Below are 18,210 nucleotides of genomic sequence, written 5' to 3'. Positions count from 1 at the left end.
AGTTATTGCATTTTAAAGGCAAGTTTGCTAAAGGGCATTTTAAAAGTTATAACTTCTTCCTGAGTCTCTCCATCAGTGTCTGACTCCAGTTCGAACATGTAAGGCTAAACACCGCTACTGACAATTTCGGACATTTTAGCTGCGTGAAATTCTCCAGTTTTTTTGTTGCCTGAGTATCTTTATCCTCTTCTGGAAAGGGGGTCAGGAGCAGCAGCTCATTTGCATTTAAAAAGACACACACAAAACGTGTTTTTGTTCACACCCAAATAGGGGCAAATTTTAAAAGCTAAAATAAATAATATATGTGGGGCTGAATTTTGAGCTGAAACTTCACAGACACATTCTGGGGACTCCAGAGACTTATATTACATCTTGTGGAAAGAGGCATAATAGGTCCCATTTAAAGCTACACTAAAAAATATTATAAATGCATTAAAATTTACTATAAATTTGAGACAATTCCATTACCATATCAATGTTTTGTTTACCATATTAACATTTTGTTGTAATGCAACCCACTAATTACTAAGCAGCAGACGCAGTGCATTTATTGAAGGTCAATCTGTTATTGCTGTATAACACATATCTCTGTATACTAGGGCTGCACGATATTGGAAAAAAAATTACATTGCGATATTTTTCCCCCAACGATATATATCGCGATATTGCGAGCCATCAATCCAGGCTAAAGTCAATAATTACCATTCCATGTTATTAATAATTTCACTAATAAGCAAGCTTCATTACAAGTAACAAAAAGGCCACTTAATATTTTATTCCAGAAACATATTTCTCTCAGAATTCGGTGAACGTTCTACACAGGACCTAACGTCCTTCGGGTTCTAGGACCTGAAAAATTATGTTTTCTGTGCTGATTCAGTGACGCGTTCATGTAAACGCCACCTAGACCCAGCAAAAGTAATGATTCATAATATGTAAAATATTACAATGAGACATTTTTATTGTTTATTAATAAACAAGTGTTTTCTGTAAAGCTGAAGTTGACAATATACTGACTCGCGATCTTCGCAGCAGTGATCGGGAGAAATGCACTTTTCATACAGATTAAATATAGCTATATATTTTTTTTAATGGTTCTGTTTAAAAGTAGAGATTTCTGTAGATAATAGATATATTTCTTTTTTTTTTTTTTTTTTTTTTAGGTGTGTGAGGCGAGTAGGCTACCTTTTACGCTGAGTTTCGGTTCATGGATGATAGCTTAATCTCCGGTTAAGGCGCTGGCTGCTATTTTTAATTATTATTAATCATTATTAAATCCAGGAAATTGGATAATGAAATACTGATTAAAATTAAGATACAATTAATACAAAACGAAATTCGTTTTAAAGAAAGGCTTTGTGCTTTCTGTTTGAGGTTTCTGTGAAAGTTTTAAAGCAGTCTTTTAGTGCCGCTTTCATAACGGTCGCGTCTGTAATGTCACGTAACATTGTTTTTTCCTCATAAATGCGAACACGAAAAATAAACGAATGTTTAAAAAAGACAACCATCCACAACTTTATAACACTCCAGCAAAGTAGCCTACCTCTTTTTGGTCAACATCCTCCTTTTTGTAGACGAAATAGGCTAGTCCCAAATAGCTGATTTTGACTTTTTTTGCGGCAGATCCTCTTCGTCGCGCATTTTTGAATGTTGGCTGTGAGCGCGGTGAGCTGCGGCACAGCGAACCAATCACTGTGCAGGCACGCAGAACGCGTATGTCACCCCAGCAAAAAGCCATACAACAAACTCGTGTTTACTGTGTGCTACCGTTCTCTTATGGGTACTACTAACGTTACCCTTCACATCGCATGTTCCGGCGATGTGACTATCGCTCATTCGCACATCGCGATGTCGATGTTAAAACAGAATATCGTTCAGCCCTACTGTATACAAACATACATCTCCATTAACATTTATCAGAGCATTGCTGGGCTGAGGTAGTGCATGTTTGAGTGAGATCGAGGGAGATTGTGCATAAGCACGCAAACTGTCTCTATTGGTCCACGTTGCACACTTGATGTCATTAGCTATTGGTCTGTCTGAAACAATGCAAAAGAGAATCATTCTCTGCCATCTACAGCATGCAGTTTTAAAGGATTAGTTCACTTTAAAAAAAAAACGTTGCTGATCATTTACTCACCCCGATGTCATCCAAGATATCCATGTATTTTTTTCTTCAGTCGAAAAGAAATTAAGGTTTTTGAGGAAAACATTCCAGGATTTTTCTACACAGAATGGACTTCAATTGCAACCAACTATACCAATGTTCAAAGAAGGTTCAAATGTCCGTCTCATTGCAGCTTCATAGTCTCTACACGATCCCAGTCGAGAAATAAGGGTCTTATCTAGCAAAATGATCGGTCATAAAAAAATAAAAAATATTTATATATAGGCCTATATATACGTATATATATACTTTTTAACCACAAATGCCCGTCGTGTACAATCTCTGAGATGTGCCACGCATTGCGTCATCACGTTGGAATGGTCTTCATCTATCTAAGTTATTTGTCTGTGTACTCCGGTTCAAAAAGGTAAGGAAGGGTGAAAAATGTCATCTCATTTTCTCCTCCAACTTCAAAATCGTCCGACATCTTTGTTTTAATTTATTATTATTTTTATTTTTTTCGTGACCTTTCCAACGTGATGACGTAATACTCAGAGATGGTACATTTCTTTTAGAAAATGACAGATCGTTTCGCTAGATAAGACCCTTATTTCTCGACTGGGATCGTGTAGAGACCTAAAGCTGCAATAAGACGGACATTTGAACCTTCTTTGAACATTGGAATAGTTGGTTGCCATTGAAGTCCATTCCGTGTAGAAAAATCCTGGAATGTTTTCCTCAAAAACTTTAATTTATTTTCAACTGAAGAAAGAAAGACATGGACAACTTGGATGACAACGGGGTGAGTAAATTATCAGCAAAATCTTTTTTGAAAGTGAACATCCTTTAACATTTATTCATTTGCAGGATTTGAATTATAGATATCTACAATTAAATTTTCACTAGTTAAAATGATCATTCTTTATAAAAAAAAGTTTCCACTAGTAACACCACAAATTCTGTATATTGAAAATCACATCATCAATAACAAAAATCATCTTTTTTTTATTTATTTTTTTATAGTAAAAACATCTTTAAAAAAAATCTTGATATCTGTAATTGAATTTTCACTTGTAGAATTCTTAAATTATTATGCCGTTCATTTGCAAGCTGATTTGACTAATACGTTGCAGGATATACATTTTCGATATCAACAGTTCAAAATTCAAAAGTTCAGATCCTGTTTCTTGATATTAGTAATGGAATTTCTACTAAGAATAGGGCAAAGCAATATCCCAATGTATTATACAATTATTTACCAGTTCTTGTAATACTGTTTCTACTAAAGTAAATCTCAGTGGGAGCAAAAATTTTGCGACAACAGGACCAGTGCAATGAAAAGAAATTACGTCTGAGCTATAGCTGCTAAGATGACAGCCGCAGGACACTAATTAAAGTAAGCAAAGGTGATCATAGTTTTAAAGTTATTGTTAAATATGATGATCGATCAGTGCACCCCTACTTGTAATATCTGTCGTCAATTTAGGATTAAATCACAAGCACTGGTTGATTATGTCTGATTGTCTAATAATGAATGTACCTCCTTACCTGTAATGCTTCCTGTGGCTTGTCATCCAACATTATATAACAACGTTTACGTCTCTCACGACTAATGTACTGGAAGTGCAGCTCTAGGGCTGGGTGAGTCCTCTCAACCTTCTGTAAGATTTAAAAAGAGAGTGTAAAACAGAAAAAAAACTGCAGAATTATAAACATCTTATAGAGCTTCATGAACAGAAAATATGTCATCTTACCTCTACTGTGCACGTGGCTTCAGTGGTCACAACATCTCGCAAACTGTCTAGCTCCACTCGTGTTTTAACACACCCCTGGTGCATGTCTACCTCCAGCAGGTGACCCTGCCACACTCGTAGGAAGAGTGGTTCAGAGGTGCTTTTCCGATTTGTCTCCACATCCTCTGACAGCAGCCCCACCAGCATTGGCCTGCATAGGTCCACTGTATAACAAAGTGCAAGAGTGAAAAAGAGCTCTGGACATAAACTAGACAGGTCCTTCAATGGTTGTTCTTTTATTCTACCAGGACCATGAAATAAAAAAATTAAAAAAGTGTATCATGACAAGATTTTTTTAGGTGAGTACAAGAACCGACAGTTTACATCAAATCAATATTTACAGTAATAAAGTAGCTCCAAACTTTTGTTCCATCAAATTATGTGTTTTGTAAATAAAGTAAAGCTTTTGATCAGCAAGGATGCATTTAACATGTTATAAAAGATTTCTGATTCAAATGAATGCTGTTCTTTTTAACTTCAAAGAATCCTAATTGACTACAGTTTCCACAAATCATTATATTTCATTATTGATATTAATAGGCAATGTAACTTTAGCACCAAATCAGTATGCTTGAATTAATTGTAAAGGATCACACTGAAGAATGGAGTAATGGCTGCTGAAAATTCAGCTTTATCACCGGATAAATAATACTATAAAATTTATTTTAATAAAAAACAGTTGAATCTGCAGTCCGTAGTTTTTCCTCTTTGTCACCATCTCTCTTCGAAATCTACAATTGCAGTTATTTGCGGAATTATCAACTTTACGTGGGTTGTGCCTCGGCATGGCACAGCGCGGATGAATCCAATGTTTTGAGGAGAATGTGCGGTGATTAAATCTAACGATCGCTTATATCACGTCAAACCGTGCAAATTATACTTTGTTCTCAAATTGTTAATGTTTAACAACATCAGCATTGCGTGACCACATTTAATGCCCTTATTATATTTATCCTTGGTTTCACATGAGCCCGGTTGCAGTCTCTTTTTTTCTGTAGCCACTCCGAAGTCTTTTGCATTTTACAACGGGTGAATCTCCAGTTGTCACTGGTGATTGTCGTTTGAACCTTTCTGGATCCGCCATCAAATTGATAAGTTTTCAATCAATTTGCCGTGGAAATCCACCAGTACCACTGGAATTAAAAACATGATTACAAGCTTACCGTTTAGAATCGAGCTAAAGCAAGCAGATAGTTTTGAACACTGGCTGGTTATGTACTTGCTCAAAAATGTATTTTGGATTATTTTTAACCGAAAAAAGTTACGGACTGCAGCTTTAATTAAGTGTGCTTGCTGAAAGCAGCACACTTATTGTTCTTCTTAAGTTTTCTTCTTCTTCTTCTTCTTCTTCTTCTTCTTCTTCTTCTTCTTCTTCTTCTTCTTCTTCTTCTTCTTCTTCTTCTTCTTCTTCTTCTTCTTCTTCTTCTTCTTCTTCTTCTTCTTCTTCTTCTTCTTCTTCTTATTATTATTCCCGGGAGATATATTTTGGCCAGCTCCTGCGCCTAGGCCCTTTGAGACAGAGACACCGTTCCAACTTTAAAACGTCCGGTCAGTACCGGTGTAAGTTGCTCGCGAAAATGATATCACGAGTCCATGTCGTTTGTCCGCCATATTGGATTGAACAGAAAGCGAAACAAAATTTTCACAGGTCACAAATTTGGTCCGAACTTCACGAAACTGGACGTACATGATCCTTGTTGTATTACATTTCACAGAGCTGCCAAGTCAGTGTACAGACTGCATTCGTTTTTACTAGGTTTGTCTTAATAAATGCAGGGCCTGAATTTCTTTTTTAAACTGGGAGGGAATTCCCCGCTTACATGGGTCACGGGGGGATCTAAAGATTATTGGGGGGGGGGGGATAACTTTTGATGCATCGGTCTAATTTAATCATCTTCATTATTTATATCTACAGATTTGTATGCATGAATTGTGCATTTCCAGTTCTCAAAACAGTTAATAACAAAAAAAAAAAAAACTTTATACAAAATACATCATCATGATCATGCTCTTCTTCGCTAACCGAACAATTCATTGTCTGTGGCTGTGTTTGTGCGCGCGGGAAATATGCTGCGCATAACAATAGAAAACAAGGAGAAACGCGCAGTCACATGCTCAAACAATCAACAACGTCGCTCTAGATGTGGAAAGTGGAAAGTGCGCCGCTGTCTCCTTACCACAAGCGCTTGCTCTCCCGTGACGTCTGTCGTTGCTATGCAACCATGAACTGCGCTCTCCATGATGACAAGGAAGTATCAGCAAAAGATTAATAGATTTCTAGTCCTTGCATTAGCTTTACTACTAGATATATTTATGGAGATGAAAAATAATAAGGCGCCCTGTACAGCTTTGATCAGCTGTTCGGCCGAACATTCAATGTTGTTACGCTGCAAGCTGATCAGTTGGTTCGTTGCTGCCGCGCTCTATCACTCGCACAGCATATTTTTTTAATGGTTCAATTTCGTGATTAAAATAACAATTTAGAAGCGGATAATTTCTTCACAAACAGCTCATTATGACTCAATGTTAGAATGCTGCACCTACACTCGATAGTGTGAATAAGATCAGCGCGACGCAGACCACTGCATTGACAGCATGAAACATATGATCTGTCTACGGCCAGGGCTCAGCGGAAGACAGAAAATGCCAGTCCAGCGCTGATTGAGGAATTAAATTCGAAAATAAAAGACAGTTTGACATCTTTTTTCTCGCATCTGTGAATTTATTTTTTAATCATTTGCTCTGAGATGAAGCGAATATATTTGTGCGGGAATTTATCGCACTATAAAAGCTAACCTTGCGGGAATGGTTTAAATTATGCGCAATCCCCAGATTCAGACCATAACATCCTTCTCCACCGGCTGCACTACACCACTGGACTCTCAGAAAATGCTCTCAACTGGTTTATTTCATACTTGACTGGCAGAACGGAGCACGTCGCCTTGGGCAAAGCAAAATCACACACTCACAACGTCACCTGTGGTGTCCCTCAGGGCTCTGTGCTGGGCCCTATACTCTTCTCCATCTATATGCTCCCGCTTGGAAAAGTCATTAGCAGACATGGTATATCTTTCCATTGTTATGCTGATGACACACAGCTGTATCTCAGGACAACCCACACTTCCTCTGCTCCCTTGCCAGCATCCACATTGACCACATGCCTGGAGGAGATAGAGGCGTGGATGAAGTTCAATTTCCTTCAGCTAAACAGTTCCAAAATGGAAGCCATCTTAATTGGCACACCACATCAACTCTGCTTGTCCACCATCAACAGTATTACTTTCTCTGGCCAAAACATCGCCCTTTCTTCATCTGTCACCAATTTGGATGTTAAAATGGACTCTCAACTCACTTTTGACACCCACATCAAACACCTCTGTAAGACATCATTCTACCACCTAAAGAACATAGCCAAGCTCCGTCCAATACTTAACCTGACAGATGCAGAGAAGCTCGTCCACGCCTTTGTCTCCTCCAGGCTGGACTACTGTAATGCGCTCCTTATTGGGATCTCTAGTAAAAGCATTCAGCGACTTCAATATATCCAGAATAGCGCTGCCAGGATCCTGATGAGGGTGCGCAAGCATGATCACATCACCCCCATCCTGAAATCTCTTCACTGGCTCCCTGTCCCATTCAGAATTGAATATAAGGTTTCCCTCCTCACCTATCAGTGCATTCACGGACATGCCCCCCTTTACCTACAGGAACTCCTCACTCACCAGACCTCCTCACGCATTCTCCGCTCTGCAAACACAAACACCCTCTATACCCCCAGAACCAAGCTCTGCAGCATGGGTGACAGGGCCTTCTCATCGGCTGCCCCGAGGTTGTGGAATGCCCTCCCTGATCAGCTGAGGGCCCCACAGACTACAGATGTTTTAAAACGAAACCTAAAAACGCATCTTTTAAAAAAAGCTTTTCACTAAATGAATTTCTTTAGGTTTAACTATTTTTATATCTTGATTTTTTATTAGATTATTATATGCTCTGTAGCACTTTGAGATTGCCTTAATGTAAAGTGCATTACAAATAAAATGTATTATTATTATTATTATTATTATTCCCGCACCGAAATTCAAGCCCTGAAATGGCAGCGGGAGCAGGATGTGTAACTCTAGCATTTGGCGCATATGTCATATAAAGTTAGGCAAGGCCAAACAGCGTTATCCATGTTGTTGCGATTGCATCGCTAGAGTAAGCTAATAGTGAAACTGATAGCGTTTTTCATTTAATTACAATATGAGGACTGACGGTAGGCTATAAAAATCAGCGTTTCTGTGTAGGTGATGACAACCATCTTGACAGCAGCAATCAAAGCATCGCGCTAATTACGGTAGACCTTAATTTGAGATAGTAAATTTGTTCCTAATCAAAGGGAACACTCAACCACAGAACAGCTGGGTGAGTTTTGTATTGGCTTATTGGATACAGTAAATGAAGACTGTCAACTTCTTTTCAATACTATTTCATCACCCAAAACACTCCCACTCTCTGCCGTCTAACCAAATATTTCAAAACCAACAACCAAGCCACATAAACAATGCCATTGGCACTAGTCTTACATTGCAGACATGTCTCTTAATGCACATAACTTTTCACCTTTTTGCATCTTGAAAAAAGTACTATTGTTGAAATTCTCAGATCAAGCAAACTTCAACGCACCCTTAATCCACTACCTGCTCACGTTAGTGAACCGCACCCGAGCAAGCACACTTCGTGTTCCTCCGGAAATGCATTCTAGTTTAAATTGTAATAGTATTTCACAATTTTACTGTTTTTACTGTATTTTTTATCAAATAAATGCAGCCTTGGTGAGAATTTTGTTCAAAAACATTAAATATCTTACGGACTCCAAAATGTCGAACAGAAGCGAGAATGAATGAATGAATGAATGAATGAATGAATGAATGAAACTATCCAATGACGTACTATACATAGAAATTAAGCTAGACTACTGCTGAACTATTGTTACGCTAGTGAAAATTTATATTGGATCGTACAATCACAGTATAAATATAAGTACGTATCTGGCCAGTATAGTTATCACTATCAATGCATCCATAGAAAATAATAGACAGACCTCCCCTATCATCGTCCTCTTCCTCTGGTGGTGGTTGTGGGTCAGAGTAGGCCTCAGTTGGAGCCTGGGTGTTTCCTAGACTTGTCTCAAGAGTAGATTCAGTGTTCGGGAGGCTTTGCCCTGTCCACTGCAGGGTGGACTCGGTCTCAGGCTGCAAGTCTGTGCTCTCCATCTCTTCTTTGTCCTCTTCCTCTTTCAGTTCAGAGGACAGCAGCGGAGGGGGGAGCAACTCCAGACTGGTTGAAGGTGTGTTAAGCAGGGGAGATGGAGGTGTACTGCAACCATTGGTGTTGACTTTAATGGTTATACTTTCTACTCCTGGGAAAGCTGGGTTGACTGGAGTATCATCAAGATGATGCTGATAGCGTAGCCAGTCCTCTCCTAACTGCTCTCGAAAACTGTCCATTCTCTCAATGTCCTTCTTATGGGGGAGGACAATATCTGAAGAGAACCAAACATTTCACATGAGAAAGACAATCATATAACATATGCTTAATAAAAGCAAAAACTCATCAATTCATTTTTAAATGTTAACATGATCAGTGAAAAGACAGTTAATTTTAAAGGGGTCATATAATGCCATTTTTGTACAAGTTAATATGATTCTTTAGGGTCTAAATGAAAAGTTTGTAATATACTTTAATTAAAAAATTATCATTAGTATTGTAAGAAAACACTCATTTTACCTGGTCAAAAACAGCTCTGTTTTCAGCACGCCATTTAAGTGCATGCGCCTTTAAATGATAATGAGCTTTGCTCACCCTGCCCCTCTGTTTCTGTGGGGCGTTTTGACACAACACACATGGAGTGTTGCCTTGACAACAGTTGAGGGTATATTTTGGAGAAAGAATGGCAGCGGGAGTCTCTGAGGACACATTTGTGCAACCGTATCAATTCGAGTCGGACCCGGAACAAGATGACGGCCCCGAAGAAGTTCGACAATTAAGGCTCAAACAGGACGTTTACTGGCAGGGTAGAGTAGTGAGATATGAACGCTTTGTGTTTACTGATGTATACGTTAGTATTGACAGATTGATGTTACAGCTAATGGCAATGAAAAACTTTTTTTCGGTAAATGTAGGCTTGTCAGTGATGCGTAACGTTATCTATGCAGTGTTAGGTACAACTGTCAGGGCTGAAGCACTAAAATTTCACTGATCTGTTTAAAAAATAACCAGTCTGTGAGACTATGACAGTCATTAGGCACATAAACGACACATACTTAAAAAGGAGCTAATACCTTTTTCAATGTTCTCGTTTATAAAGCAGTCTGGTGAGAAATGATTTGCACAAACATGAAAGCATTGACGTTGATCGTGGGTAATATTCCCTTCAAAAACAAAACTCAACCACTGCTTCTTCAGAGGTTCGGATTTAGGAACATCAAAATGACTGCTGTGTTATTACACCCAAGAACAGAACACCACAATCGCTTAGACACCATTCTGCTCCAGCGTATCAACAATGGCGGACTATGATGACAGCTCACTCAGGGCGGGTCTGTGTTGAAACGCTGCTGTCAATTAACAATCGTGGGAGGGGCGTACAACCGTGTCACGTCACACGGTCAGACGGCTCAATATAAGTATCAATATTAATAAGGAGATAATAAATAAATAAAACACTGGATGGATTTTTATCATTATATGATGGTTGTGTACAGGCACTGCCAACACACATTTCAGTACAATCAACTTGTAAAAGTGCATGTACCATTATATGACCCCTTTAAAATGCCCTGTGAAGAGTTAACGTTTGTCAAGTCATTTGTTCATCACCTTGTAAAGCAGACTGCACTCTGATCTCATGGTCTGTGTCACTGGGCTCTGAGATACTGGCTCTCCTCACCTTCACCTTACTCTGCAAATGGCAAAAAGTTGTGCTTTGCATCATACATCAGAACTTATCTTACTAAAATTGTAATGGCAGCTTTCATGTTCTCCATGAGAAATCATGTTCATTGTGCCTGCTCATTTTTAAAAATAGTTTACTACAAAAACATTGGGGAGATTTTAGACATGGACTTACTTTGTGTTTCCTCCTTCGAACTCGGGTCACTCCTGATATGCTTACAGTCACACTGTCAGTAATGTCCCCACCTCCACTGGACACTTCCTGCCCTCTTTGGTCAGGTGTCACAAATACATGTTGAGAAGTGTGGGACATCTGACCAGCCAGTTGTCCGGATTTAGGTAAGTTCTGTAAAAATAAAATAAAAATCATGTCACAAAAGCCACGGAATAAAAACAAGAGATTGTTGGTCAATAAGACAATATTTCACAATATTTCAGAATACGCTTCTGTGTTGCACGTCACCACGTAGGCTCACTATTGGCCGACGCTGGTCATGTGTGTGATGCGTGTGACGTACAACACAGAAGCGCTGCGCTAAAACACTACTTGAACTAACCCGAGGCCCAGAGAGAAGGAAATGAATAGTGGAATAAAGTCGTTATTTTGGGGGTTTTTTGCGCACAAAAAGTATTCTCGTCGCTTGATAAACTTAAGATTGAGCCACTGTAGTCACTTGGACTATATTAACGATCTCTTTAATAACTTTTCTGGGCCAGCAAGTTTCAATCCCTTAGAAGCCTATGGAGGAGTGATCCAGCTCTCAGATTTAATCAAAAATATCTTAATTTGTGTTCCGAAGATGAACGAAGGTCTTACGGAGTTGGAACAACATGAGGGTGAGTAACTACTGACAGAATTTTCATTTTTGGGTGAACTAACCCTTTAAAATAGCATTATATTAAGTTACCAAAAGAAGTTACTTGTAGGCTAATCAAAATTGCTTGTAATCAAGTGCTAACAGAGATGTGTCCAGCACAGCTATATATTATATTTTTGGTAATTAAATTCAGTTTACTACTTTTTATGTATTACAATTAATTACAATAAATTTGATATCAAATTATGATATAAATATGTTGAGAAAATTATGAGTCAGCAGTATGAAAACATTCACTTTAAAGGGGGTCACATTTTTCATGCTAGATTTGTTTTTTTCAATGTATTTCTTTATTTTTGATGGATAACACTTATTATTTAGTTCCTAGAAAAAGTAGAAATCATAGGATCGGTGCATCTAATACATGGGTGTTCCAAACCATGGTCTGTGCTGGCCTGCAAGACATTTTAAAAGTAAAAAATGATGTTGCCTGTTATTGTGAAAAAAAAAGAAAAGAAATTCATTATACTACATAGGCACTGGGTGTCGCTATCACATCTTTGGCCTGCATCATTGTCAAGAAGGTGTTGGGGGTTGTTTTTAAAAAAAAAGTTAATTTAACAGAAATTATCTAGAATTTTAAAAATGTCAACATTCCTAAAAGAATAAGCAATACAATAAACATCATTGACTGCAGAATTTTACCAATGTTTTCAAGACGTTGGTGCCATTGAAAAGGACATCATGCTGCTGTAAATCCCTTTCTATGTTGACGTGGAAGAAGTAAATAAAATGTGCAATTGAATGCAATGTTAAAAGGGTCCTATTATACTTTATTACATTTGTAATGTTCTTTAGCGTGTAATGCTGCTTTTTCATCATAAAAAAATTTAACGCCTGGTTGAGTTCCGTTAGTAGCATGTTAAAAGTTGCGTTTATGGCAAAGGCGTGACATTTCCGAAACAAGTAGACCAATCGAAGCGGTTGAACAATCACAACACATTGGTCCAGATAAGGAAGGAGGAGCTTCATAGAGACCGGAACTAAACAGTGTTGCAAACAGACTAGGAAGAGAGATGCAGCAACAATATAAAATATGTGGAAAATAATGTGTTTTTTGAACATTCAAACATGAAAACCTATTCTATTAGATCAAAATCAAGACTTTAAAAAAGGGCATAATAGGTCCCATTTTAAATATTATAAAGCAAATTTAATCAACAGCTATAAATGCGATTTGTTCCTCCACAATAAAAATTATTCCTGACTTGAGAGCAATTCTGTGTGCCTACTTCTTTCATGCCTGTATGCATTCCTTGGCTTTTGAATGGGTTGTTTGAGTGTTAATATTTATAAAATACACACTCCCTGAAAAATATAGTGGATGTCATATATAGTGCATACCAGTATAGTGGAAAATAAAACAGTGCATATCAGTGGATGATTTAAAAATAAATAAATAAAAATACCACGGTAGTATTTTACATTTGAATTTTTTTTTTTTCTCATCACATGTAATTCATTTAACATCAAATGTCATTGTGATTGCTGGGCCATGCCTGCAGCCATTTAAAGTTCACAAACTCCAATTGATCAGAGAAAGTAAACTCACTATTTTTGTGGGAGATTTGCCTCCCACATTTCAGCATGAATCACATGAGAAACAAAGAGGGTGGAATGACCTGACATGGCACATTAAGTGACATTTGATACCCACCAGCAGATCAGACTGGGACAGAGGGGTGCCATCCAGCTGGAGCTGAAACACAAGTAGACATTAAAATGTCAGCTTACAACTCTGAAACATCTGCAGAACAGCAAGAAAGAACTTCAAGAAAACATCTTACTGATAAATTACATCAGAAATAAAGGGGAAACTGGCACCTCCGTGTGGTTGCTATGGTAAACATGAATACAATCAACGCTGTATATCTAATTCACAAAAAATTCTTTGGAGGAATTCTGCTCTTTTGATGCCACAACATATGAACTCCTACTGTATATACAGTTTTGAGAAAAGGAGCAATTAAAACAATGACTTTGAAGATCAGGGAAAGACTCACTTTGAAAGAAGCTTGTGAGAGGTGGCAGACAGTTGATGCCCTGTGTGTCTTCTGAAAATACAAAGGGTTTCCTTCCAAAGTCAACTGAAAAGATATCAGAAAACTGTCAAGGTGCTATAAGGGGAAGACAAAATAATCAGAGATACATCACATGCAGCCGAGGGAAATATTCATATTGAGACTATAATATCCAGTTGGCTGAACTGGAAACTGGTATTCAAATGCGTCTTTTCTAGACTGTTAGAACCTGTTAAAATCATAAAGATCCACAACATATCCAAATTTGTAAGTCTTTTTGAGACTCAAATTTGAGATTGAGGTAAAACACTTAAGGAAAAATGAAAAAAAGGGAGTTTAAGATAAGAATTAGCTAGGCAAGGTGGGTCTAACTTACTGTATTGAGATTATGAAGGAGGGACAGAGGTGCCAGCTGAGAATGCTCCATAAGAAGGTTATAAGCCAGGTCAAGACACTGAAGTGAAGACAACTGCTCCACCCCTGCAGTTAGGACAATACTTTTTACATTAAATTAGATTAACCTTTATTTTAGTAAACTAAATTTTTATTCAAAATAATCACTTTTTGTTAAACTATTCTAAACACAGATGATTGCATTACATATACAGAATCTTTTGCAATCAGGAGCTCTGGCAAATTGTAGGTGTTTAAAAACAAATATCTGTAAAAACAAATATGCATTGAACAGAATGTTAACTACAATTTTTAAAAAGTATTCAATAAAGATGAAGTTGTTAAATACAATGCTGACACTCAGATACAATTTTCAGAGTTTTGTTTCAGGTCATTTCTTTATAAATTCTTTTCAACAATTTCAAAAAGCCAATATGTGTCAACTGCAAACTCAAAATAATTTCAACAGGTAGAAATTGCATCCAGTACAATCAATAAAAGAAAAAAACAAACAACAAGAATGGCAAAGAAAGGTTCTGTAAAAGAACCAACTAACTTTCTAATGAAAGGATAGAAAGATGCATTTTTCTATTTACTTTCCATTGATGGCAAAGTCAAAGTAATTCATCATGGAAATGAGCAGAAAACTCACCATTGATAGTTTCCAGTTCATTGTTTCTAAGGATCAAGGTGGAGAGTTTGGCTTGGGCACTCAGGCCCAGTGCTGGTGCTCTCTGGAGGTTATTATAAGCTAAATTCAGATGCTCCAGTTCAGTAAGAGGCTTGATTGAGACAGAAAAGGTATGAATAAATTCACTCTATCCTAACATTTAACATACCTGAAATCTAGGGGGCCCCCCTTGAACCATGTAATGGGGCCTTGTCAGTTAATTTGTATTGGGTGTGAACTAGTAGCCCATCACTGATGTAGACAGAAAAAGTATGAATAAATGCACACTATTGTTATTTTGGGCAGTTTAGCTCTTTCAAAAAGTCTACCCATCTGTTTATATTTTGGCTGATTTGATTTTGCTTTCAGCACCAATAAACGTTTAGTATTACATTTCATATATTTTCCCCCCATGCATCCACAGATTTTCAATCAAAATCTGAGCAACAAATGTGAAAAAGTTTTGTCCAGTACAGTACAGTACAAAAAATAAAAGTAAATAAGAGCTATTTACCTTTAAATATTCAGCACAATCTTGGAGCTTGTTGTGGCTCAAGTCAAGCCACTTCAGGACGTTTAGCAGACTCTAAACAATTAAAAAAAATTGTTACATACAGATTCCAAAATCAGTAACTCTATACTCTACAGAAAACAGGAGATTCTTACTAGTGACTCGTCGAGACAGGAAATGGAATTGTAACTGAAATTAAGGGTATGAAGTTCTAACCAAGGTAAAGCTGAGCTGAGATCTCCTCCACATAGAGAGAGAAGCTCCTGTTAAACATACACACAATTACTTTCTGTATATGAACATGGTTAAACTTATAGTCACTGTGCCAATGCCCGTTGGTGAAAACATTACCTCTAGAGAACTGACTCCTTTTGAGCAAGTGAAGACTTCCAGCTGAGAATACACTCCTCTGAGACCCTCAAGACAATGAGGAGGAATACGCTTGAGCTGAACAGAAAAACAATCAAACAAAAAAGCAATATTTAGAACAATAATGCAGAATAATGCAACAAATGTAACTGAATTAATTTGGTTATTTTGTTTTGAAATACCTCTAAATATTTGAGGGATTTGAAAGGGAAGATTTTCACAGCATACTGTAGTTTCACACCAGGTGGATTAACAAGCTGTTTTAAAGACGCACATAATCAGATCATTGCAACGACAACTCATTATATCGAATTGGAGAATTATGATGCATTTCAATAGCCTAGAAATCTAGACCCACCCTAGTGGCAGCAAAATTATTTTGCAGCCAGGGTGGGTCTAGCAACTCTCAATAGACCTTTTTGCTGCAAAAACCTAAATTGGGTCAGGCCAATCGCGTCGTGTATAGAGTAGGCGGGGGCGGGCTTAACATATGACGACAGAGTTGCGACGGCTCCCTGCCACTTGAAAACAAAGAATGGCTGCTGCGGATGGAGAACAACGGTCTTTCGAATCGGCTTTGGCCGCAACTCTGGAGGAGTTGGAGTTAAGTTTTTCTTTGAGAAAAGAACAAAGAACGGCACTTAAGTCATTCTTAAAAAAAGGAAGATGTGTTCGTAGTTTTGTCGGCCAGATTTAAAAGTTGAATCTATCAACTAAGCTCCGCTGTTGGGAAAACGCTCTGGTTGGTTGAAGCGCTGTCCTATTGCGTGCAGAGGGAATTTGAAAGACAGCCGTTTATCCCGCCCATCAGATTGACCGTGTCTATGGTGAGTTGCCAGACTAAACATCTTGATGTACGTCTGGCTTGCCAGGCTAGCATTTCAATGCAAATGCAAAAAAACTAAAAACAAATAAGGAGTAGTCAAGACACTTAAGACATCTTAATAGAAAAGATTTACTACTACTAATACTAATCTGGAGTAAAATTTCCTCAGAATATCAGCATCAAACTGTACACTTAACAAGTTTGTAATTCCATATACTGTCCATTTAAAAGCATCAAGTACCTTGAGTGATACTGTCTTTTGCAGCATGTCAAAGAGGAACTGGACTTCCAGCAAAGAGGCAGTGTCTGCTGGGTGGGACGCCAGGGCCAGAAAACCATGCTGATGTGTGCGTGCGAGAAGGTGCCGCTCAAAGAGTTGTGTCAGGTGTTGTAAACATCCCACTTGCAGAGTGAGAGTACTGGAACCATCCAGTACGGAGTCACCTATACAGAAAGCAACAAGAACTTTATTGTTATGACCGCCTTATTGAAACTAAATGGCAGCTTTAAAGGAAAAGCCTGAGCATACCAGGCACCCTCAAACTACTGCAAAAGCGTCATCAGATTTTACTGATTATATCTCAGTCAGTCCGCGTCTTCAACATAAAGAGAATAGCATTTAATTCTTAACTTACCAACAATCCAAATCTAAACCTTGCAAAAATCTTAAAAATATAGATCAGTGGATGGACAACTTCTTTGTTACATTTCTTGCAGCGTGCATGCAGAGACAAATCTTGTTTGTATGATTTTTAAAAATACTTAATAAAAGACCAATAATGAGTTTATACATCTGAATGCATCTTACTTGTCACACTGGTACTATTTTTCATATATTACACCAATTTATTAACTGCACCCTCATCAATTTTTCTTTTTTTCTGTCTGGAACTAGGCCTGGTGAAACTGCAAAAATAAACAATAATAAAATTGAAATACTGATTCTATACCATTATTTCGCAGCAATGTGGCAAGTCTGTGAACAACCGTTGACTGACCGGCCTGAGTGGATGTCATCCTAAAAAGAGTGAAACATATTAACAGATTAACCCAAATCATTACAAGCAAAATGGGAATGATTCTAATCTGAATATTAGTTGCTACAAAGACAGGATATTAATTTGGGTAATACACACTGATCTATATAATGACATTCTATATAAATCAGTGGTAATACAACAAGAAATTGACCCTTGTGAAATCATATGTAGCTGAAAAGAGGGTGAGATTCCACAACCAAAAATTCCTCACACCAGTGAACTGCTAACACATGCAGCAAGTGTCATATCTAATAGCTGAACTGTCAGAAAGCTATTCAAAATATTATTAATATTATAAAAAAAGGTATTAAAAAAATCAGGTGTCTAGACATTCTCTATATATTTTAAGATGTATAGCAAATTTTCAATCACAATATAGCTACTAAACTTCAACACTGTTACGTTATAACCTTGTAAACCGGAAAACAAAACTGGTCTCTCTTCCTGATGCCCCAACGATAATGATAAGGTAATATCTGTTCTCATAAAATGCGCTAAAACATACCTTATATTTCAACAAATACGTGGGCCGTAGCCACGAAAATAACGTTATATCCGTTTTTGATGCGTCATTATATTCAGTTCAGTTTAATTCCCTTTCACGTTTGTTGACATCCTGATGGTAGCAGTCATATGATCTTCTTTTTTCTTAAAGGTACGGCGGCC

The 18,210-nt window shown here is 37.6% G+C and overlaps 1 protein-coding gene across 3 annotated transcripts in view; it reads right to left on the bottom strand.

Annotated features, from left to right (window-relative positions):
• Positions 1-18,210, bottom strand: part of stk11ip (serine/threonine kinase 11 interacting protein) — a 62,241-nt gene extending 44,031 nt beyond the window's left edge. For all 3 annotated transcript variants that reach the window (XR_014629406.1, XM_084426090.1, XM_084426091.1), the window contains exons 1-16: positions 18,050-18,210; positions 17,455-17,522; positions 16,746-16,948; positions 15,861-15,935; positions 15,661-15,756; positions 15,465-15,572; positions 15,313-15,384; positions 14,781-14,910; positions 14,112-14,215; positions 13,718-13,801; positions 13,372-13,413; positions 11,012-11,182; positions 10,762-10,843; positions 8,984-9,424; positions 3,862-4,064; positions 3,656-3,766 (exon numbers count right to left, since the gene is read on the bottom strand). Coding sequence is in view for 2 of the 3 variants with exons in the window: in XM_084426090.1 (XP_084282216.1) it covers positions 3,656-3,766; positions 3,862-4,064; positions 8,984-9,424; positions 10,762-10,843; positions 11,012-11,182; positions 13,372-13,413; positions 13,718-13,801; positions 14,112-14,215; positions 14,781-14,910; positions 15,313-15,384; positions 15,465-15,572; positions 15,661-15,756; positions 15,861-15,935; positions 16,746-16,948; positions 17,455-17,521 (1,989 nt within the window). In the remaining variant the exon portion in view is untranslated. The remainder of the gene's footprint in view (positions 1-3,655; positions 3,767-3,861; positions 4,065-8,983; positions 9,425-10,761; positions 10,844-11,011; positions 11,183-13,371; positions 13,414-13,717; positions 13,802-14,111; positions 14,216-14,780; positions 14,911-15,312; positions 15,385-15,464; positions 15,573-15,660; positions 15,757-15,860; positions 15,936-16,745; positions 16,949-17,454; positions 17,523-18,049) is intronic.

Source organism: Rutilus rutilus (genome assembly GCF_951802725.1).
Source record: "Rutilus rutilus genome assembly, chromosome: 12".
NCBI classification, from domain to species: Eukaryota; Metazoa; Chordata; class Actinopteri; order Cypriniformes; family Leuciscidae; genus Rutilus; species Rutilus rutilus.
Note: the sequence above shows the minus strand (reverse complement) of the source record. Positions and strands in the feature narration are given on the sequence as shown.